At 37.9% G+C, this 25185-nt stretch overlaps 1 protein-coding gene across 1 annotated transcript; it reads left to right on the top strand.

The window, feature by feature from the left end:
• The first annotated feature begins 1146 nt into the window (after positions 1-1146).
• Positions 1147-21182, top strand: arl6ip6 (ADP-ribosylation factor-like 6 interacting protein 6). Its single transcript, XM_007230841.4, has 4 exons — positions 1147-1499; positions 4413-4466; positions 4555-4687; positions 19054-21182. Exons 1-4 carry the CDS (start codon positions 1253-1255, stop codon positions 19145-19147), a joined length of 528 nt encoding a protein of 175 aa, XP_007230903.3. The 5' UTR covers positions 1147-1252; the 3' UTR covers positions 19148-21182.
• The last annotated feature ends 4003 nt before the right edge of the window (positions 21183-25185 follow it).

Below are 25185 nucleotides of genomic sequence, written 5' to 3'. Positions count from 1 at the left end.
GTTTTTGCAGCCTAATTGAACTATAAACCTGTTTTACTGGGATGTGAAAGACCCTTAGGAAAATCCAGTTTTCCAAGATATGGCCGGGGTTACCACGTCCGCAGTGCTTTTGGTCACCACAACAATTCAGCATGTCTCTTCAACAAATTTCCATCAAATGCCACCAAATGCCATGTCGTGCAGCTTGCTATAACATGTTGGACAAATCCATGACATGATTTCTGTGTAGTCTTTTAAATATGAATCTTAAATATGAAAAGTAATAAGAATGCAAAAGATTTTTTACATTTAAAAAGCGTTTTTTTAATAATGATTTCATTTATTAGGGGGAAAAAACTATCCACACCAACCTCGCCCTGTGTGAAAAAGCTCGCCCTGAACAATCAATGATCTAACCTGCTTCAGCATCACCATGATTACCGCACCCAGATTGATTGACACGAATTTCACGCAATCATGTGCTTGGGATTCGACAGTACTCCCTTTTGATTGGACAAAACTATTGTGGGCGGAGCTTCCTCTCGGAAGCCTGAGCCGCGATGTTTTGAAAATAGCTAGCATTAGCTACCCTGGCTGGTTAACATATGGAGTTTAGTTTATTATTACTCGGGTTTGATGCGTTTTATCGTGTTTTATAAGTGAGTGAACATTTATAAAACGGGAAATATGATATACTGGTTTAAAGAAACGTTTTAAACAACGTTTAGTTCGCTTTACTAAAGTAAAACAAAACCAATGAGACTAAACATGCTAACGTTAGCTCAGCTGGCTAACTAGCTACCTTCGCCTGTAGTACACAGACAGGGCCTGTTTATAGAGAGCATGTTCACTTACTGTTCCTGCAACATGTGTTACAATATTACTGCACACCTCCAGAGGGAGCCCGCGAGTGAGTCTTCAATTAATGGGGTGAAAGGAGCTAAACGGCTAAAAACACAAATTAAACATAGAAACTAACTACTTGTCCGAGATTTTCTTTTAATTTTAGAAAGTACAATGAATTAATTTAGCTAAAAAAGCAGTTTAGCCTATATTGTAATGCGTTGTGAAAACGAGCGCAATTTTCATAATTAAAAAAACATTTTATAAACCATGATTTTGCTGAAGTGCTCCATCTGAACCCATTCTCAGGAGCACCCTCTAGCGCTCCATCAAACCCGGAAGAGGTTGTGAAGTGGCACCTCTCCTGTGTACGGGCGCTGTGGCAGAGTTTCCAGTCTGAGTTTTGGGCTGGTATCTGTGTTTGTGAGGCATGTCGGGGGTCTCTGAGGGGCCTGACGTGTTCTCGGGCGATGAGGAGGAAGATAACAGCGGCGGCAGAGCTGCGAACACCAGGCAGAGCAGCAGCATGAAGCCCCGAGCCCGGCTCGGGTCTCCGCTCCAGCAGAGACCGTGGAGGGACGGCCAGTGGCCGGCCAGGCTCTGCTCCATGCTCTGCTGCCTGTTCATTTTCTCCTTCATCGCTGTTCTCGCCTCCTTTCTCTATATCATTCTAAAAGGTAACTGTGTTAATCAGCCTTCACTAACTAACCGGCGGGGTGTGCTCACTTCCTTAAACAGCTTAACTAACAGAAACAGCTGAACTTACCTAATTGTACTAAAAACAACAAACTAGCCTAGCTAAACTTCCTAACGACTCTCACTTTACTACTCTGTGATACTGAGGGAAAGTAATAGCTACATTTTACACTAATCTTACTTTTCCTTCCCTTTTTATTTTCCTTCCCTTTTTATTAGGGTTGTAACAAATTATTATTTTGTTAGGTTAGTTGACTTGATCTGATAATTGATATTTCAATTAGTCGGTTTGTTGACTATCATAGCTAATCATATTCGTCGTTGTTGATTATATCGAATAATAGTTTATATATTATTAATAAAAAAAAAACTAACATGGTTTAAGGCACTAAAACAACAGCATATGAACACCAAAATTCCCCACCCCATCTGTTTCTCTTCATAATCACTCTGTACCGCTGAACCTGTGATGCAAAATGAAATTAATATCTAAGTTAGACTTCATATCAATTTAAATATTTCGCCCCATTAAAACTAATATATATATATAGGCTTTGCCTGGCTTAGTGTTCTAAAACAACAACCACAACTACTGTAATTACACATCAGACATAGCAGATATTATAGTACACAATATAATAGGAAACAGGGATAGGTGATATGGCCCTAAAACTGTATGATATGTATAATATATTTAAGGGTATTTATACCATAGCAGTATTTTTGGTGATATGCCAAAACACTGAAAACATGTAGTACTTTAAATAATAATAATAAAATGTATAAAAACAAAATAGAAAATAAAAGACTAAAGTGCTGATTATTTAGTGCACGCAAAAAACTGCAAATACAAACAATTATACACAGATGTATTAAAGCTTTACAGTGAATAGAGAAATATGCTAGTTTGAAACATGCCTTTGCTTATGGTTTTGAAGAAAGAGGGAGAGAGAATTTTGTTTTAGGCTGGAGTTTAGTGCTTCAGTTATCTAGGGAGATAATGAGTAGAGTCAGGAAGGAGAGATAACAGAGTTCAATGGAGGAAATGTGGAGGTAGAGGGTTGCAAAAACTCGTCATGATACATAAGAAAAGTCCAAAGCATAGTTATTTCATTAAACACATGTGCCTCAACTGTGTTTTTATAGCGCCACTATAGAATGACAAAGATTCTGCTTTAAACTGTTAAAATCTATTAGGCTTGAAATGTGTTGACTGCATGCTGTCAAAAAGAGACAATATTGGTGACAGTCTTAAGTTAATTTTTTGTCACCAACTCCAGTTCTTACCTAATGATATAAGACAGTCTTACTACCAAAAAAAACAACATAAAATTCTTTTTGGGGGGGAAAAATCACCAGGAAAGATCTCATGGTTCTTATCGCATCTTAATCTCAAACACCTAATTTAATACATATGTAGCAAGATATATTTCCCTTATCATGCTAGAATCTTTGAGCAGCCTGTCTGGATATATAAAATCAATGTATCAATGTGTATGTTGCAAATAGACAAAAATGTGCTAAAGTGGTAATTAAACCCCAACAAACCACAAACCATCTAACATAATGAAGCTAAAAACAACTTGATCTAAGTATTTTCTTGGCTGATTGATTACATCTGGAGATAAAGCATGTTAATCCGATTTTTCTCAGGACAGCCCCTATAATAAGCACACCTAATTTAATTTACCATTAAATTAACAGGTTTAGTTAGTAGAGAAGAGGTAAAGTAATGTTAGTAGCTGTCAAAAACCTGCTTATTAGTATTGGGGTGTAAGAAAATATCAGTATAATCAAAGTATCTTAATATTCGAATATTTGAAATGAATAGTTTTCATATAAAGAGGCCTACCCCTGCAACTAATGATTATTTTGGCAGTTGACTACTCTGATTATCTGTTATTTTTCAGACTAGTTGATCTTGAATAACAACTTATTTATGCCACCCCTTCAATCTCTGTGGCTCCTGTTTCAGTACATGCTCAAAACTGCACACCTCAAGTCTGCAACCTGTTGTCCAGTCTCTGCCTTAACTTAACATGAATACCTATAGCAAATGAACAAATGAAACTTGAATATAAAATTAAAGCTTAATAGCGTAATCAAATGTATTGGTATGAACTGAATGAGTGAGCAGTAGAGCTTAGATCGGGCCCAAAAAATCCAGCCCAACCCGGCCAGAGTCCGCGCTGCCCCGAATATAAAAGAATATAAAACACTTTCTGAACAAACAAACATGCACTGCAAGTCAAGTGCATAATACGGACAAGTAGAGGAGCTCACGTGTGTGCACTGCGCAAGCCAGAGCTGCGTGATTATAACATCCTAACAAACAGTTTGATTTGTTACTGTGCTGTGTTGTGATTATCACAATATCGATTTATATAAAATAAAAATAGCATTTAAAACATACGCCTACTTCACAGACAATTTTCTTGAACCCAAGAATCTAAACGCTAGTGAGCAGTAGGGCTGCAACGTTTAGTCGATATAATCAACAGTGTTGATTATTTAAAATAATTGACTACAAATTTCATTGTTGACTAATTATTAATTTGTTACAGTCCCGCATTACACAAAATGCTGCGGACAGAAGTGCAATGGGAGATGGGTAAATGTCTCACTGATACAGTTTACACTCAACTTATTCTGTCTTCAAAAGTGCCCAAACAGGACACGTTTAAAACCATCCAGATATTTGATTTCCATCATTTTTGGAGATGGAGCACATGGCAGAAATAATCGTAGTTTAAACCCTGCCAGCTTGAAAAGCAGTGTTTTGTTTACACTATCACAATTTAACACAATATATTGTATCATAAATCTTATACCAGACTCTTGCCAATTTACAGCCTACTTATTAAATCAAAGGATGCTCTGTTTTTGTTCTCCAGATCTACGAGCTGAAAGAATAACCACTGAAGATGGAGCAGAAGTAAGACTGCTAGGTATGCCCAGGTCTCAAGCTTGTCTCGTATATTCATAAAGGCTGTTAGTCTTCTGTAGGTGGATGTTTGTGCTACGTTCTGTTTACAGGTTTTTGGAGTATGCTGGTACTTTCCTCCGTGGCTGGAGTGCTCTGCTGCAGTTTCTCCTGGACTCTTACCTACTTCGACTCCTTTGAGCCTGGGATGTTTCCTCCTACCCCACTTTCTCCAGCTAAACTCAGGTACTTTTAGTTCACCTCACCTAACCCTACCATCTATATTTAAATATTCAACTGGCACATTAAACCAGGTCTGTACCTGGTTTGCCATAAGAATCCGTTTAAAACTCATACTGGCTGCTTGGAGGGTTGCACGATATGTACCTAAAATGTGAAGTGTGATGTCAGATTCAGCTCTCCAGGCACTTTCTGTTTTAAAGTTGCCTTTGTACAAAGAACTTTGTGTAACATACAATAATTGGTGTACTTTTACAAGTTCAGGACTTTCACCTTTCCAATGCTGCTGCTACAGTTTTGAATATACAGTGGCAAGAAAAAGTACCCTTTGGAAATTCATGTTTTTTTTAGATCAATTTGTCAACAGTGTGATCTGATCTTCATTCAAGTCAAAACTATTGATAAATAGTGAATAAAAGTGTTTGTTCGTCAGCTGAAACTTAAAACCATCCAAAACAGCGGAGCATGTCCACAAGTGGCCTCTAAAAAACAAAATCCACCTTTTGAATTGGCCAAGTCAGAACCCAGAACTAAGCCCTGTAGAGATGCCATGGTTTGACTTAAAGAGAGAGACGTACGGGAGGCGTCCATGGAATATGACACAGCTAAAGCAGTTTTGTCCTCTTGAACTAGGAATGTGCCGATCACAAAATCAGACTTCAGTCACTTCAGCCTGGTAATGTGAACGTAGCCAAAGTCATCACAGTTCTTTTGATGTGTATAGTGAACTCATATCACAGAAATATTGAAAAAAACGCGGTTAATCACACAGCCCTTGCTGCTAGATTTGAAAAGTAACTTAAAAAGTGCACAGTATAGATTCGGACAGATTTTAAGAAGTATGCATACTCCCCTCCGAGCCTGTAATGGGTTCAGCTTTTTTTTTTTTTCCCCTCCTGGTCGCCATTGATCTGTGACTAGCTGTGAGAATAACTCTGTTTTTCCAGAATAGATAGCACTGCACAGCATCAGTGTAATAGCTGAGATAGGGACAGGGGGTGTTTTAATACGCTGTTGTGACGGTTCCCCAGATTTGGGAGTTATTCAGACATTTTTCTCATTTCGCTGTTAGCTGTAAGCTCAGTGGCTGCATGTCGGCTGGTAAAATAGAACATTAGTCTTGTTTCTTCATGCCAGTCGGACCTGCTCGGGCGGGTGCTCACAGGGGGTGCTGTGACGAGAACAGAAAAGCAATTTTCCTGTAATTGGTTTCCATCGTGCAGCCCCAATGCTAGAGCCCAGCCGAACATTCAAAATCTCCAAAAAATTGACCTGGTGGGATTTAGTGATGCATCAGGCTCCTTCGATCATTGCCGAGAACCTTTTTCACTGCAGCCTTAGATGCGTCTTTAGGACATGAAGACATTGAGAAGGAAATAAAAGGAGTGGGAAGTGTTCATAATCAGACTTGTATGTTATTTATAAGTTATGTAACAAACTGATTCTTGCTTTTTGTACCAAAGAACACCATGTCTTTCTTGTACGATACTAAAATTTCATTTTACACAATCCAATCAGAATATTATATGACCACCTCCTTGTTTCTGCGCTCTCTGTTCATCTTATTAGCTCTTCTGATTAAATAGGGCACTTTGTAGTTTTATAATTGCACCACTAGTCTTTCTGTTTCTCTGCATATTTCACCTTGTTTGTCAATGGTCAGGACTAGATTGAGATTAGGCCCAAAATATCTAGCCCGACTTGGCCCAAGCCCGTGCACGTTCTGCCAGAGCCTTGCCCGACCCACCCCATACACTGTCATTTTAAGCCCAAGCCTGATCTAAAATCGACATTTTTTTAGTAAATAGAGCATTAAAACTGAGATTTTAATAAACATTTCGGGCTGTTTGAATAAGCAAAATCTGTTCAGAATGATGATAATTAACATTGCAACACTGAAGAAGATCTATTATTTAAGAAAAACACAAACAATGCGAACAGTGATCCAAAGGCCTAAACATTGGTAAATTAGGCTACAAGAATGATGTCTGAATGACTTTCCTCTAATCTATTTTAACATGGTTTAAGAATAGAAAATAATTTCTAAACTAATTTTTAGGGTTCAAGCACAGAAGGTGCGTAGAACCCTATTGTTTTTGCTAAGATTTTTCTTCTTATTATTATTATTAGGGTTCAAGCACCGAAGGTGCGTAGAACCCTATTGTTTTTGCTAAGATTTTTCTTCTTCTTCTTATTATTATTATTATTATTCTTTTTCTCCTGTAAAAACAGTTGTGCAGCCTAAACCGTAAGTCATAGAGAAATGAAACTTGGTAGGTAGATGTAGGATCAGTGCATCTCGATGGACAACAAAAATGGCACCGATTGGTCAAGTGGTGGCGCTATAAACAAGGAAATTCATTTTTCACAATTTTCTCAATAACTCACAAACCATAAGACCTACATTCAAAATTCTTTTTTTGATGGATTCCTTGGGTCAATACCAACAACTTTCCAATTTGGACCATGCACTTCCGTCTATATAGATTTTGTGCTAATTTGCATAATATGCAAAACCTACTTTTGCAAACTAGTCCTAGGAATTTTGACCAATCCTGGCATGTTTGGTATCAAAACACTCGTGAGAGCATGCGTTTCAATATTCATTAAGAAAAAGTTGAAATATGTAAACAATATGGCCGCCATATGCAAATTAGTCCTTCCGGATATATGCCCCATTCACTTCAAGAGGTAAATTTGGAGCACTGTTTCTCAGCAACCGTGCAACCTAGCAAGTTGAAACTTTGCATGCAGAATCTATCATACAGCCTCTAAAGGATGTTCAAAGGGCAACTTAATCAATCAACATGGCTGAACACCATCAGCCAATCAGCATTCAGCAGACATTTTGGCAGGCTGAATGTTGCCCAATCTGGATGATATTTGGCAGTTATGTTCAGGTGGAGACACTGTAGTGACCTGCAAAGTGCTGAAACAATCCGCCCACTGGGGGGCGCTGTTCCAAAAAAAACGAGTATATGTCAATCATGCTGTACTATTTTGACATCTAATTGTTTTTGCCATATTTAGTACAGTGGCTCTGACAAATTTCTCAATACAACTATGTTTAAAAAGTGCTTTGTTCATTCATAATTGCTAATTGTTTGAAAATAGCTATATTGAAACTACTCTCTGGATATTTGGCCTATCACCTCCATTTCAGTCTTGCTGCACACTGTAGAGTCTCTAGGTAAATGTTCATTAAAAACATTTGTGAAAATTTCACATACAATACTCTCCAGGCATCAAGCAATCTGTGCGTCCTTGGAATTTCTAACCTAAATTGCTGTAACTCTGCAGTATTTGCTGTAATCTCACAATGTTAAAGACCTCTGTACAATATCACTCTGATGAAGCGCCATTTAATACAGAACTAGATTAAGAATAACTTGACATTACATGTCATATCAGAACATTCACTCCTTTGTGCCTCTTCTCAACATTAATAACAGGTGAAAGACTTTTGATCATTTTAAATGTGACAGAATGTCTCCAATTGTGTTAGACCTTCTTACACATCACCATCCTATGCTCTAGTAGGCACCATTGTGCTAGTTGGTGCTTGATGAAGCGCCATTTAATTCAGAACTAGATTTATAATAACTTCGTAATTACATGTCATATCAGAACATTCACTCCTTTGTGTTAATTTAAACTTGTTTGGTCAAACATTTCAGCTTGTTCTGCAAAGGTTCAAAGGTCAATCTGAATACCACTTTGTGAACATTCTGGTTGAAGCCACCTGATCAATACCAATAACATGTAGACACCTTTTGACTAGTTCTAACTCACTTAATGAATATCCTACAAAGTTCACTAGATTTACATGTGAATTTAAGCACTGATCAGGTTGAAAGGCCTCTGCTCAACATTAATAACAGGTGAAAAACTTGATAATTTCTAAATGTGACAGGGCATCTCCAATCATATTAGACCTTCTTACACATCACCATTCAATGCTCCAGTAGGCACCATTGTGCAAGTTGGTGCTTGAACCCGATGATTGCCGCTTGCGGCTATATTTATTATTATTATTATTATTCTTTTTCCTCTGAAAAAGCAGTTGTGCAGCCTAAACCGTAAGTCGTAGAGACATGAAACTTGGTAGGTAGATGTAGGATCAGTGCATCTCGGAGGACAACAAGAATAGTACGGATTGGTCAAGTGGTGGCGCTATAAACAACGAAATTCATTTTTCACATTTTTCTCAATAACTCAAAAACCATAAGACCTACATTCAAAATTCTTTTTTATTGGATTTCTTGGGTCAATACCTACAACTTTGCAATTTGGACCATGCACGTCCGTCTATATAGATTTTTTGCTAATTTGCATAATATGCAAAACATACTTTTGCGAACTAGTCCTAGGAATTTTGACCAATCCTGGCATGTTTGGTATCAAAATACTCGTGAGAGCATGTGCTTCAATATTCAAGAAAAAGTTAAAATTTGTAAACAATATGGCCGCCATATGCAAATTAGTCCTTCCGGATATATGCCCCATTCACTCCAACAGTTAAATTTGGAGCACTGTTTCTCAGCAACCGTGCAACCTAGCAACCTGAAAATTTGCATGCAAAATCTTTCATACAGCCTCTAAAGGATGTTCAAAGGGCAACTTAATCAATCAACATGGCTGAACACCATCAGCCAATCAGCATTCATCAGACATTTTGGCAGGCTGAATGTTGCCCAATCTGGATGACACTTGGCAGTTATGTTCAGGTGGAGACACTGTAGTGACCTGCAAAGTGCTGAAACAATCCGGCCACTGGGGGGCGCTGTTCCAAAAAAACTAGTATATGTCAATCATACTGTACTATTTTGACATCTAATTGTTTTTGCCATATTTAGTACAGTGGCTCTGACAAATTTGTAATTACAACTATGTTTAAAAAGTGCTTTATTAATTTATAATTGCTAATTGTTTGAAAATAGCTATATTGAAACTAGTCTCTGAATATTTGGCCTATCACCTCCATTTCAGTCTTGCTGCACACTGTAGATTCTCTAGGTAAATATTCATTAAAAACATTTGTGAAAATTTCACATACAATACTCTCCAGGCATCAAGCAATCTGTGCGTCCTTGGAATTTTTAACCTAAATTGCTGTAACTCTGCAGTATTTGCTGTAATCTCACAATGTTAAAGACCTCTGTACAATATCACTCTGATGAAGCGCCATTTAATACAGAACTAGATTTAGAATAACTTTGTTATTACATGTCATATCAGAACATTCACTCCTTTGTGCCCGTGCTCAACATTAATAACAGGTGAAAGACTTTTGATCATTTCTAAATGTGACAGATTGTCTCCAATTGTGTTAGACCTTCTTACACATCACCATCCTATGCTCTAGTAGGCACCATTGTGCCAGTTGGTGCTTGATGAAGCACCATTTAATTCAGAACTAGATTTAGAATAACATTGTTATTACATGTCATATCAGAACATTCACTCCTTTGTGTTTATGTAAACTTGTTTGGTCAAACAGATCAGCTTGTTTTGCACGGGTTAAAAGGTCAATCTGAACATCACTTTGTGAACATTCTGGTTGAAGCCACCTGATCAATACCAATAACATGTAGACACCTTTTGACTGGTTCTAACTCACTTGATGAATATCCTACAAACTTCAATAGATTTGTATGTGAATTTAAGCACTGATCATGTTGAAAGGCCTCTGCTCAACATTAATAACAGGTGAAAAAAAATTTATAATCTCTTAATGTGACAGGGCATCTCCAATCATATTAGACCTTTCACACATGACCATTCAATGCTCTAGTATGCACCATTGTGCCAGTTGGTGCTTGAACCCGATGATTGCCGCTTGCGGCTATATTTTTATATTGAGCTTATAGTCTATGTGCAAAAACACACAAAAAAAACAGTAATAAGGCTATGCACTGCACTGCACAACCCTGCAGGTCAAGTGCGTATACGGACCAGTGGAGTGAGCACTGTGCACTTGTGCATTTAAAAAAAAAAAGAAAAATTTTGATAGCTTTATATACAATAAAAATAGCATTAAAAAACAGACACCTACGTCACAGACCATTTTTCTGAGTCCGACCCGGCCTGGCCTGAGGAAAGTAATGGGAAATCTTAGCCTGACCCGGCACGAGTCCCGGGTCGGGCTTTTAATCGGGTTTGGACAGAGAATTTAAGCTCTACAAAGGAGAGACCACCACAGAGCAGCTATTATTTGGGTGGTGTGTCTTTCTTAGCACTGCAGTGACACTGGCATAGTGGTGATATGTTAGTGTGAGCTGTGCTGGGTGATTTATTGTACAGTTCTTACTGGGAGTAGACAGGGTATTTTCGCTTGCATGTTTTGTGTAATGCAGCAGCAGCAGCAGTTTGCGTGACTTCATCAACGAAATGACTCCTGATCCCATCCACGGCTTTTGTCAGCCAGAGGTATCTCGTGCCACCAGAGAGGCAAATAAAAACTGGAGCCGGGACTGAGAGGCGTGCGGGAAACACTTAGGCCTCATTTAACATGCCATTAAGCACCATGCCTGATTGAGCTTCAAGCTCACCGTTCAACATCAGCATCTCCTGTCCCCTCCTCAACTGACCGGAGTGCAGAAATCTGTTTTTGTTTACTGTCTGAATTGTGACAGATGGAGAAAGAGCAGTACTCGGTGGGACAGGGAGGGAATGATACAGCGAAGGAAAGTTTAGAGCGCACCGGCAGATGGGTAGGAAAATTGTGCGGGGCAGCGACGGCGCTCCAGCATGCCCTGCATCAGTGGTGCCCTAGTTACGGTGGAACAAAATGTGTGACTCTGATTGACAAGGTCACGTCCCAATTTAACCCATTCTGTTCCTGATAAATTAAGTCTAATGCAAAGTTTAAGTGTAAGGCCAGGCAATATATATTGTAAATATATGAATGTGTTTTTATTAGTAATTTAATGTGTCTAATTAGCATACAGGTTATTTTAAATTAATATACATCAACTTTAAGGGTGGGTATCGTCACTGATTTCCCAGGTCGATTCGATTCCGATTCAGAAGGTCCTGATTCGATTCAAAATCACCACAACAGTTACATACTTTTTTTTTAACATCATTTAATGTAGCTTAGTTAATTGCGACACCATGTTTCACATCTTTATACAGGTTTGGAATACAGATACAAGTCAGATCATCCCAGCCAGAGGGCGGTGCCTGAGAGGATGGTCTCGTGAGATAAAATGCGAAACATTAAAACTGTACTCATATATGGGGACAATGGGCCAATTCTATAGATCGATTCCGGTTTATGTGAATTAGTATTGGATAAATTAAATGACGATTGATTCAAATCGAAGAATCGACTTATTTAAACACATTCCTAATCGACTTATTGTACGACAAATGAACATTAAAAACTATATCAACCTTAAAAACATGTTCACATATCTGTAGAATCAATCAGAAATTAAAATGCCAGTAAAGACGAATGCAGAAGCATTACATGCACACAGTCAGTGGAGTTCAAATCTTTCGGCGTGCCTAAATTTATCTTTTGGAAATCAGTTCAGTTTCTACTATTTACAACTATTTACAGTAACAGAAATCTGAACCAGATGTTTGCATGACATTGTATAACTTATTATTTTTAAGTATTTATTAAAATGCAAAGTAATTACTGACCAGTGTCTTCAGATAAGTAACTGAACAATTACCCTAGAGGTCAAAGGTTTGCACATGTTCAGACTGTGTTATAACCCACATGGCATAAGAGAAATTATGGCATGTTGGATGAAGTACACACAAGCAGCGTGCAGCATCATTGGCTGATGGTTCAGAGACATGCACCCGTGTGGGAGAAAATGTGTTCTCTGCTTAGCCTGAAGCTCATATGCCTCCTCCTGATTGGTCTACACAGGGTTAGAACATCATTGATCAGGTCTTGGGGACTGGTGATAAACTGCAGGGTCACTCCGTCACAGTGCGAGGTGGTTATCTAATCACACACCACCGCTTCTCTTATGTCTGCCCCAACACGGCCTTCACACACCGCTCGCAGCGATAACAGCCTATCGACCAGCTGCTGGCCGGATGGGTGTCTATCGACTGACCCTGACTGCGCCCGCCTGTTCTCTCGCTCTACCACACAGCCATGCAGATGTGCCGGCATAGTGGTGATCCTTTCTTAAATCTGAAGCTTGGCAGAGAGCCAAAGAGGGCAAAGTTCTGAGTGCAGACTTAAGAAGATCCGTCTTGGTGAAGAATAAGTGCGTTTTCACACCTGAAAGTCCAAACCAAGGTTGATGTTTTATACATTGTATAGTGTGTCTTTGGTCAGGTTAGTTTTGTCCAGTTTTACACTGCAGTTCTTACACTCCAATTTTACACTGCAGGTCTTGACAACATCCTTTCGTCATTACCTACGTGGCTGGAGTCATCTCATACTTTACACTGATTGGCTTGTAGAATGTGGTCAATTATCTGAGGCCGATCCAGATGTGTAAATTCAACTCCCTTCAAATCCCACAGTAGAATGAGCATCTTTTATATCTGTTTATATATAATGATTAATATACAGTTACAGTAGATACAGGAATCACAGGGTAATCTGTTGTACACATACTCTCTCTGTTGGTTGGACCAAATTTTGGTCTTTTGGTCCAAACTGAAAAGTCAGAAGGTCTGGACTAGGGTTATACCAAAGATGTATATCACGATATATTTCTCAATCTCAGTTGATAAAATATAATAGTGATATCTGTAAGAGCAACATAAAAGCCACAGAAAAAACGCCAAGAAATGCCTCATCGGATATGTGAACCTGCAAACTTATGAAAAATCTGTTTGCTAATTTATGCAATGCATTGTGAAATGCAGTGTTATACTAGTTTACGGTTTAAATGAAACTTGTTCTCATACATTGTTGATTTAACATTTTTTTAAAGCTTTTAAACTCCAGTTATATTGTTGCCTAAAACCTGTTTACTGTAGAAAAATTATAATATACTAGTGCATCTCATACAATTAGAATATTATTGAAAAGTTACTTATTTCAGTAATTCAGTTCAAAATGTGAAACTGGTGAGCCATGTCATCTGCTGGTGTTGGTTTTAATTTTTTACCTCAACTTGATTCAAATTCAAATCACATAGTGTCATACAGTGAAAAACACAATGTAATGTTGTAATGAAATGTTGGAAAAATTATATCCACATTATTAAAACATTTTATATTGTGAAATATGCTAATATTAACCTATTGTCCAGCAGTACTTCGGACCAAACAAGGTAGGTGTGAAAGCCTATGTGCATTAAGTAACAGTTGTGCTTTTAGAATTGAACTGCAGTGATTTTTATTTTAAGGCAGATGGGAGGCAGTTAAATCCTTTTGTTGCCTTTGAGCAGCTGTATTAGATTTTAATAGGCCTCTGACTTTGTTTCCATAGAAACACATTCTATTGCTCTGTAGTTCTTTGGAAATCTTCCTGTCTGTTTATATCATACACACTGCAGTTTAATAGCTGTGGAATGAACTGGTGTGCATTCTGTATTTTATTCAGTAATCTTTTTAGAACTAAAAACAGTCGTTTATTTTATTTTATTATGGAATGTTTGTCTGTGACAAAAATGGAGCCCTACTCCCTTTCAAGAACATGATGTATAGTTTTGTAGCTACAGGGGTTCACAGACTCTCAGCTGGAGCTCACCCAGAGTTTCACAGCGTTTTAATATGTTTGATTACAAAAAGAAAATTATTTTTTATCTTGAGAGACTTGAGATGAAGACGCATTACCATGTTTGCCTAAAAAGGTTAGTGTGGTATCTAGTTCTGCCCTTAATTAGAAACTTCAATTAGCCAATTGCACTGAAAGACGATTGGTGATTTATTATCATTTTGTTGTCAGAAAGAGACTTGCAATCCTTTCTGGTCCACATCCATGTAGTGAGCTAAACTGTTTGCTGTAATTTTACGAGTTAATTTTGGAAATTTATTAGAGATGATCAGTGTTTTGTGACTGATACGATCACTGATCGCCTATCATCTCAATCTTCAATACCAATCGTGTGCATGGCTGGATGCAATGATAACCCAGGTAAACTCGAGGTAAACTTAGTTATGCATCATTGCTTAATTAAAATTTTTTTGGTTGTGGATAAATGTGGTCTGCAATGGTTTGTGCGGTTGGCAGTGTTTGTTAGCGCGGCTATGCTGCAGTTCTAATAGCTAATCACTGTATGGGCTGAGTGATCCACTCTGGAGGGGGTATCCTGTTAGTGGGGTTAAACAGCGTTATTCTTTTTTTTTTTACTAGATGTGTAAGTATACACATTGTTGATATATGTGAGTTTGAATCCGAATCAGCAAAAGACACATGCCAGACTGACAGTGAAACTCAGCCTGCAAATGCATTGAGGAGTTAGTCACTGGCTGTAAATGAGTATCTGCAGAGTATCTGCAGTATCTATAGAGGTTGAATGAGGAACTGCAGCTTCCTGTGCCTCTGCAGTGAGCCTCACACAGAGCTTCACAATATGGTCTGGTAACCTTTCAAGATCACCTAAATTAAAGAAATGTTAGCTGATCGATGATACATATTTTGGAAATAAATTGTCCAATTTTAATATGTAACTTTACATGTTTAGAGTTTATAAGGCCCTCAGAATCATGCTCAAAATTCACTTAAAGATTTAGACACTCTTTCTAAATATGTTCCAAATGTAAATAGCTTCTCTCAGATTCTCTCGAATAGTACTTTCAGTTCCTTGGTTGCCTGTTTGGTTTCATTCCTTGACAATCTCTGTCTCGCTAAATATATATTTTTAATTTGTTTGCATTGCATCAGGCATACAAAAATAAGCAAAGTAAATGGAGCGTTATCAGAGCATGATGTATCTCTGGGAAGATCACAGACCTGTAACAGTGATTTTTAGAGACGATGGTATGCTCTATGGGTGTTTAGCACAAAAAATGGCCTCAGGATGACCCAAGAAATAACACAGGCATTTAAGACATGCATTAGGTCAGTCCTGAACATTCCAGTTAGGCAGTGAACCATGCCTTTTTTCCTCACTGTCTAATTAGGTATTTAGCCTTTCAGATGTCTGAGTTCTTGCTTTGCTATTCATACACCCTGGCAAAGATCGTGTTCACTGTGCAGAAAATAGACCAAACCGTAGGAGTTGTCCCGAAGTGACTCGAATTTTCCTCAGTCTGTGTTCTCTGGGTCTTAATGGTGTGTTTGGTTTCATTATGTGAGCCTTTGAAGGCTCCCAAGTCTACAAAGCACCTGTAGCTTCAGACAAATTATGCCATGTGCCATCTGTTCCGGGAACATCTGGAAATTCAGTATTCAGACTCATTTTCAGGCTGGCAGTGATGAGACATTGGGCTTTGCTGCTCAGCTGATAGATGTAAAAGATCAGACACTAATGCTCTTTTGTTATTCTGCCAAATTAGAGAAAAGACAAAATAAACAAGTTATAAATAAGTCTTATTTCAGTGTTTCCTCTAAGACTTTTAAATCATTACACCCTTCCCCTCCTCTCCCAGTGGTGCATATACAGAGCAGGAAGTGAGGTAAAGAGCCGGCAGATTAAAGTTTTACTCTCTGTTCACCCCAGAATGTTTGTGTAATGTTTTAAAGATGTGATTTGTAGCCACAATTTAGCAACAAGCAGCAAGCGACACAATGATACACCACAAATTGAGATTTTTTTTGTGCAAATTAATTATGACACAATGAAGTGACATTCTAATCTCAATGGCAAAAAAATTATTTAGAGGTCCCCCCCATCTTCTGCTCCCTGAAATGTTGGTTTCTGCCAGCATTGTGTTTCTATCTCCAGGCAGTGTGGTTCTGAACATGAAAGAGAGGCTCAGAACCGCCAATTCTTATGTTTCTGTTTCATGTGATACATCTTTGCACTTATACACGGTAGACAAACTAATCCCAGGGCCGATATAAAAAGCACACGGGATGATATTAAAGCTCTTATGGGACACTGTTGAGACTATAAATTTGTTTACGGTGAAACCAGATTGTATCAGTTTATGAGTCTTTCCTTATGAGCTGATTTTAGTACATTATCAAAGCTGTGAAGTAAAGCTTGCCAAAAAATATAGCCATTTTACAAATAACTTATAACTGACTATGTATGACCTCACTGACTGTTGAACACACAGTATTTATAATTATATATAGTTTGCATAGTCAATATTGTCCAAACAACTGATTATCAACTGATTATCATAAATTGTTCCTAAAATGTTTAACTTTATTTAAGACAAGATATACAAAACGTTAAGATATGTAAAAATGTAAATAATATGCAAGGATAAACTGAATATTTGCCTACAAATTGCACTTGTTATACAATTTAATTCTTTAAAAAGAGCAAGTGTGGATCATTTTATCACATATCGCATATCACTCTTTTTCTGAAAAGTATATTAAGATTAGTTTTTAGGCATATCACACAGCCGTAATTAGGAAATAATACAGGGTACGAGGTTCGTGCTATAACGTGTAATATTGGCACTGCTGTGCTGCGGTCGTAGGCATGAGGCTGCACCAATATTACACGTTATAGCATGAACCTCAAGTGTATTATTGCGATTATACCACTGATCTATTATCGCTGTTCATTGAAAGATTTTGAGTTAAAGATCTGTTTGGTTATAAACACTTTGCGAGTTAAATTCTTTCCTTTATTGCTCTGTTTGCAGCTGCACTGTTTGGCTTGTAAGCGCTGCATCGTTGTTAGATTACCTGTAATTTGGCAGAGTAATACATGAAGAATTTCGGTTACAGTGCATTACCGGCTGATAACGGCACTCATAGAATGCCTCTCAGCCAATCACATTGCAGAGTCGGAACTAACTGCGGTATAATACAGTGATAACTTTATTTATTTATAGTTTGGGTAATTTAGGTGCTATTCTCATAAGTCATATTTTTTTCCATATTGTACACTCCTTTTCCAAGTGCAGAGCTAGTCCCTCATCATACATATTTCTTCAAAGCTATCAATTGAATGATCAAAAGTTCTTTGTTTTTAATTGTTCACTGTTCAGGTTTACTGTGGAAGGGTATGTGAGCAGTCTTCATCCTGTCAGGGTAGCGATGATGCAACGTTACTCAGAGACAGACATTTGGAACTGGAGACCACTAAATTAGAAGAAAAGGAAAGCACATTAGAGGCAGCCTTTGATCATGGCACTAATATCCAGACTCAGGGTGTTTTATAGATCTAACAGACTGCCTTAGAGAGTAAAGCCTGTTCTTCTAAAAGCATTAGCCAGATTGCCCATTATCATGGGACACTAGGATGCTTCTTAATGGTGTTTTTATGAGCTTCCACTCGCGGGTTTACAGGCCACTGAATACACCGCTCGACTCGCAGTGTTCAAGACCAATATATCAAAAGATCAATATATAAACCTGTGATCTGTCAGGGTGTCTGCAGGTCTTTAAAAAGTCTCAAAATCCTTACATTTATTTATCAAAAAAAAAAAAAAGGACGTAATTTTTCTTTCTCAAAGACCTTAAAAATGCCACAGACAGTGAATACAATTTTGGTTTTATTTTTGTGAATTGTGAATTTCCTAATTGGAAATGATAGTTTACTGATGTAACAGCAGTCTGTACTAAACACAACCAGCAATATTATTTATGTTTTTGAGGGGAGCTGTTTTTGGGTCCATTACATTGCTTGCTTTTAGCTAGTGAAGACAGTACTGTAGACATGGGGGGGTTAGATAACAATTTTGCTCTGGACTGTATTTTTCAGTGTATGAACAGTTCTACATGCTCTGTGCAATTACACATTCTCACCAGAGAGGTCTCTAAATCCCCAAAACAGTTATTTTAAACTACTGGTTTAACAGAAAATACGGAAATCAAATGTTTACTGTAAATCTGGAAACTATGACAATTTAAAAAGTCTTAAATGGAATTTCCATGTATCTGGAGCTACACTGTCATAGGGCAGGGAGAGTCTGTAAAAATAATAATAATAATAAATAAATAAAAAATAAAATAAAATCTACAATAGCCAAAAGATCTACAATATCTTTTTTCTGATAATTACATGGTAATTCAATTAATAAAATAAATAAAAATGTAAAAAAAGTTTTATTGAAATTCTCAATACCTGTAGATACCATGTCTATACATTGATAGAATAGAATAATATAATAGTTCTTTAGTGTTTACCTTTCTACTTGCAGTAAATTGAGATATTCAGTAAATACTGTCTGTTTGTTCTGTTTAACTCCATACATTGTGCCATCAGATGTCACATAATGCAGCAGCAGGCCCATAGAGGGTATTGAACTGCACACAGTGTAAGTGAGATGGAGTCTGTTGAATAATTAAAAGTGTGTGTTTGTTTGTTTTGCAGGAAAATGACGGGCCACTCCTTTCACATGGGCTACAGCATGGCCATCCTCAACGGCATAGTGGCTGCCCTGACTGTCATCTGGTATCTTACCTAACACCCGACACCTGACACCTTCATCGCCTTAATCATCATCGTTAATCATCACTTGGGTAGTTCAAAAAGAAGATCTAAAGTGGAGATGAACTAATGTATAGTTTTGTTAAATGGAGCAATAATGACTTTTTACAGTGTTAAAGCACAATGCTGTTACATAATAGTGTTTTAACAGCTGATCTGTCAGTTGAGGCCTTCCAACAAATAACCGTAAATCAGGCCAATTCTCCTATTTGGTACATTATCTTATATATATATATGTTTATGTGTATGTGTGTGTGTGTGTGTGTGTCTGTGTGTGTGTGTGTGTGTGTGTGTGTGTGTGTGTGTGTGTGTGTGTGTGTGTGTGTGTGTGTGTGTAAAAAAAGTGCTTCATTAAGACTAGGCCTGCTATGATAACTATTCTTATTTGGACAGTAAATTGTCCTAGAAATAATTGCAGTAACTTATATTATCATTTTAAGATTTAATTAAGATTTCAGTTACACATTTTAAAGAGGGTGTAATTGGAATAGTATAATTAATAAACTGTCTATAGAAAATGTTGACATTGGAATTAAATATAAAAAAAAATAATACTAAATAATAAACTGATTGAGATCATGTCTGTATATTGACGGCCCTTTTATACAAAAAATATTTATTCATTTATGAAGCCACTAAAAGACATGAAGACACGTATTATAATAAAATAAATAAAATAACTATATTCTGATAACTGATTTCTCCCAATTGAGAGAAATTATTGCTATCTGGGTATTTGTTGGAAGGGCTCACTCTTCAATAGCAGAGCAGCATAGATTTTTAAGGGACCAGATTTTTGGGAAAAGGAGAATTTTTCACTCTCATTTGTATCAGTAATAGTTTGTTGCAGTTCTTCCTGCCAGTCCAGGGGATCAAACTGGTGACTTTGTAGTCCCAAGCCGCATCTTTAACCAACAGTCTAAAGAGATACTTGCTGTTTACCTAGACAAACTGTTATAACGTAATTTGTAACTGTATGTCTATGTTCTGCTCGTGTTTCTGGAGGCTAACGCTAGAGACATCGACACATCATACAGATATAGGCAGCTGTTTACCTAAATTGCTGAATGGCAACACATTCCCTACCATTTTAGTATGTACTGCACCTACATATGCGTAGTGTTAATTTCTGAGGATGTGCACAACCAACACTCCCAATGGACACAGGATTCTTAATACAGCCATTAGGAGTGCGCGAACATGTATTTAACAGGAAGTATATGAACAAAAACACTAGTCCTTCCAGTGTATGGAGAATAGTTTGAAAATGATCAAACTAATTTTAATTCTGATCGTTTTTGCTCAAGGAAATGAATACGATCTATTTAAGTTTACTAAGACTGTTTTATTACTGAAATTGAATTCTGTTGCCTGAATCATGCACACATTAGGAACTCAACTAAATTTTCTAAATGTGTTCAAATCCGAAAAACAGATATTTTGAATAACGAGGTTGTTAACAAGACAGAGTACGAGACCTTTCACTGCTGAGCATCGAACTGACACCACAAAACCAGCAACCAAAATTAATAAATATAGTGAATGAAGTTTCCTTTGCAGTGATAGAGTTAATTTAAACTAGCTGCTCCTGTTTTGTAAACCTGTTAAAGATGAGTTTTTCAAGTTTTAGTCATTTTATACTTCAGACGTTTCTGTTTCAGTTAAATGATCCAGTACAATTTAGGAGGAAAACGTTCACAGGAAAAAAATGTCGAAAAAAAAATATACATAAAAAAACCCATTTAATAATAATAAATATAATAGTTATTTTCATTTCTTCCATACAGAAGTCCAGCTTATTCCCAAAGTTATATGGGACTGATGTCAACTGCAGAAAAATGACCTGATTGCAGTGGTGTATGAATGTTGAATTGGGAATTGTTACATTTTAAAGCAGCAGTCCTGCAGTATTTCCAAGTAGGGAAGAGACTAAATATTGTATTTAATGGTATCAGTGTCCTTACATTCTGAAAACAGAATGCTTCGTTCTCTACATTTTTACAATTTCATAAATAGGGCTGTCCCTAACGATTATTTTTTAAACGATTATTCTAACGATTATTTTTTTCGATTAGTCGACTAATCTATTCATTGAGAAACATATTTAAATAATTATTATTTTACGTTTTAAAGCAAACGATAAATTACTATATTTATATATAATAACAACAACAACACAAGCCTACTAAACCAAACCCCACACTTATAATCACTTACATGTACAGCACGTTGTTTAGATCTATAACGCTAAAAATGGATAAGCTCCCATACACCACAACCGTGTGTTTTCTGTGACCGCTAGATTTTGTGACCACTGGCAAGTAGTTCTCAGCAGACCGGTGCACTGGCCGATTCGAAACGTGTTCGTTTCTAATGTTTACCCCGACTGGCCAAAACGGTTCAGTTTAGGGCTGAGGGTAAGGTGTAGGTATAGAAAGCTTCCGTTTTGCCAATGAACGCTCATAACCGTGAGCACTGGTCACAAAATTCCGACGGTGACAGAATACGGTGTGACACCGGTGTGACACGACAAAAGCTAAAATAACTTAAGGCAGCTAGCTTAGCTAAACACCTGAACTTATGAATAATGCTACTGTTTCTGGAAACTATATATATAAATATAAACCAAAAATGTATAATTTCTGCCTGTGGCAGGTTTAAAACCTTTGGTAGACAGTCTTAAGTCTTTTTAAGGACACCCGCGGAGACCCTGATGTAAACGGTAACTTACTGTGTGACCCTGTTGACATAGTGCTCCTGGATGTTTGCGCTTCAAGTGCTCCTTTTGCACATATGGCAGAGGACCACATTGCCTTTTGCGTGAAATGCTCCCAAACTTTAGATGCCCGCTGGCGTTTTTTTGTAGCTGGAGATTGCTCTCCGGAGTCCAAGCTCTCTAGAGCTTAGATTCTCTGCCCGAACCCGACATGACCCGAGGCCCGCCCGTAAATCCGACCCGGGCTCCAGAAAATAGTCCGAGATGTAGGCGTCTGTTTTTTAATTATATTTTTATTTAAAAAAAAAAATAACGAAAATAACGAAAACTGAAAGTGAAACTAAACTAATTTATTTATAAGCGCTGTTTTCACTACCGCAGTTCTACAGCGGGGGTGTTGTGCCGATTCTGTCCGCGAAGCGGGAGTCAGATTTAGCAGAGAGTCGGATTCGGCACAAACGCGGCGGCACCTCGCGGTCCGCGGTGTCAGTTGTAAGCGCTCGCGCTAGCCGCAAAATACGGCAGAAAACACTGAGGGAGCTGCAGAATTATGAATGGGACTAGAATAGGAGCACGAGGAGATCAAAGAGAACCTTCACCTGTGAGTAGTTCTCACCAGAACACGCAAATCTCTCTTTCTCTCTCTCTCTCTCTGTGTCTCTCTCTCTCTCTCTCTCTCTCTCTCTCTCTCTCTCTCTCTCTCTCTCTCTCTCTCTCTCTCGCACGTGAACTCCTCCGCGTTTGACCTGCAGAACTGTGTTTAGCTGTTCTTAAAAATCATTTTAATTAAATAATAGTTCTATGCTTCTATGTTACCGTGTTAATTAACATAATTCTGATCATATTTCGCTCATTAAAACAGCCCGAAAACAGCCAGTTGGAATTTTTGGGCCCAATCTAACCTCTAATGCTCTCCACAGGCGCCGCCATGTTTACGACGCGCCGACGCACGTTATGCAAATCGATGTATTTTTGTAATCGATGACGTCGATTATGTCGACGCGTCGCCCCAGCCCTATTCATAAATGAACAAAAAGAACAAAACAGTATACCCCAAAACACATCCTCCGTGCAATTTCACACATTCTCACCAGAGAGGTCTTTGAATCCCCAAATCCACAAAATGTACAGACTGTTATGTTAAATATCTGGGATTTTAGACCATATTTAGAGCACGTATTACGAGCACAAAAGTTGTAAACGTTTATGAAACACATGATGGCATGATGGCCCTTTTCTAAACTAAGCAGACCTACTGCAGTGTTCTGGATGAACATTAGCTACATTAGCAGAAATGTAGCTTTATTTGTCATGTAATTGTGTTTGTTTTCAAAAAAGCGCTCAGCTCTCTCTTTTAATGCATTGATGCAGCGCTAATGTTTTTCCACCACAATGGTGAAGCATTAGAGTGTGCTTTTTGGCCTTTGATCGGGGCCATCATTGGGTCGCCAGTGCATCAACAGAGCCACAACTTAACTGCTGTAAGATTAATGAAATGGGCATGTTAATGCGTGTGCTTGGCAGAGAACAGGGCCTTTTTTTACCGTGCTTTATTAAGACAGGAAGATGCAGATGAGTTGAGCTTAATAATAGAATGACCATAGAAAGTGAGGGAGAGAGGGAGGGAGGGAGAGATTTGTTGAATGTATTTCTTTAATTATTTGACTTCAGCAGGGCTTGATTACTTTTTGTTGGAAACTAGATTAGCAGGCCCTGTAGTGACTCATTGTACTTGACGCTAATGCACTGCCCTGTTTCCTTTCACTCTGGGATTTACTAATGTCCCATCCCCCCACCACAAAAAGCAGGTGTGCGTGTGCGTGTGTGTGTGTGTGTGTGTGTTTTGTGAAGTACCTTCTCCTGTATCTTGTTGTTTCCAGACATTTCGTCTGGCAAGAGTGACAAAAACCTTGTGTTCTTTCGTATCTAAATCACTAAAGGAGCAGCAATATTGAATCCACGCATGTAAAACACAGCCCTCTTATCTGTGTTCATAACCTTGGACAATATGTTAAGGACTGCATGTATTTGATGTGTTTTTACAATAAACGCACTGAAAGAGCTGCAATAAGATTCATAACAGCAAACTTAAACTGCATTACCGCGTGCAGCAACAGAGGGAGCTCTTTATTCTGCGGAGCATGATCACGTGACATTACGAGGCTAAAGGTTGAGGGAGGTAAAGCGGGGCAGACTGGGGTAGAGTGGGGCAGAGATGGGTAGACTGGTAAAGCGGGGTAGACTTGGATAGAGAAACATTACGGGAGGTAAAATGGGGTAGAGTTGGGTAGAGTGAGTTAAACTAGGGTATACTGGGGTAGTGTGGGGTAGAACAAGGTCGTGTGGGGTAGAGTGGGACAGAGTGAGGTAGAGTAAGATGGCGTGGGGTAGAGTATGTCTTATTCTAGGAAAAATCAGTGCAGCCAAGCCAAGTGCTGAAAATCCTTTGAGTAGATTAAACTAATTTATGGTGTTTTACATCGATATCAGGATCTCCACCAGCATTATCACGCATCACATTTCAGTTCCTCAGACCAGACCATATTTTTCCCAATGTTGCCAAGGTTCTTACATGCTGTTTATATAGTGCTTTGCCAGACAACCAACCTTAAAAAGGTTAAAAGTTAAGCCTGACTTTTTTATTTTAGAACATTTGAAGCCAGAGTGGCCATTTAAATTCACATTTAAAGTTTTCAATATTGTTTTATATACTTGACTTAATGTATGCCAAATTGTGTGCTATTTGGGAAGGAATAAGGTTTCGTTATTTTACAGAACATTTGTTGGCTCGCCAAGAACTTTTGGGGTAAGGGAAAATTGTGTGAATTGTTTTTTTTTAAATATCTATAATACAAATATTTGTATTCGTCTGAACTTTATAGTCAGCTTCATGGCACTGAAACACTCAGGGATGCTTAACACTGATCTAGTCATTCCCCACACTGAGCTTCATGCCATATTCTGACATGAAAATGCATAATCAGGGACGACTTTTGAACTTTTTGCATTAATTAATGACATCAAGTCAAATATCAATAAATTGGTATTACAACATGTTTTAAGTATTGTTTCTTTGCCTTTTTTTCTTACAATAAATCACACCATTTACACTGGCATGCAAATGTTTGGGAACCCCTGGTCAGAATGTCCACAGTTGGTGTGTGCAGTTTAGTGAGCAGAAAAATGAACTCATCACAGAGAGCTAGAAAGTTGTGATTTTGTTCAGTTCAGTTAAAATGTATTTATTTTGCACTTTTCACACACAAAAAAAACCCAGTTCCACTATGATTGGGCAAAAA

The sequence above is a fragment of the Astyanax mexicanus genome, chromosome 5 (assembly GCF_023375975.1).
Source record: "Astyanax mexicanus isolate ESR-SI-001 chromosome 5, AstMex3_surface, whole genome shotgun sequence".
Taxonomy (NCBI): domain Eukaryota; kingdom Metazoa; phylum Chordata; class Actinopteri; order Characiformes; family Acestrorhamphidae; genus Astyanax; species Astyanax mexicanus.
The sequence above is the reverse complement of the archived record's forward strand: the minus strand, read 5'-3'. Positions and strand labels throughout refer to the sequence as shown.

Excerpts from the sequence above, each read along its gene's own strand:
- arl6ip6 (XM_007230841.4), top strand. The coding sequence starts at position 1,253 with ATGTCGGGGGTCTCTGAGGGGCCTGACGTGTTCTCGGGCGATGAGGAG. Across the intron at positions 4,467-4,554 it reads AGCAGAAGTAAGACTGCTAG|GTTTTTGGAGTATGCTGGTA; the intron begins GTATGCCCAGGT and ends TTCTGTTTACAG. Across the intron at positions 4,688-19,053 it reads CTTTCTCCAGCTAAACTCAG|GAAAATGACGGGCCACTCCT; the intron begins GTACTTTTAGTT and ends TTTGTTTTGCAG.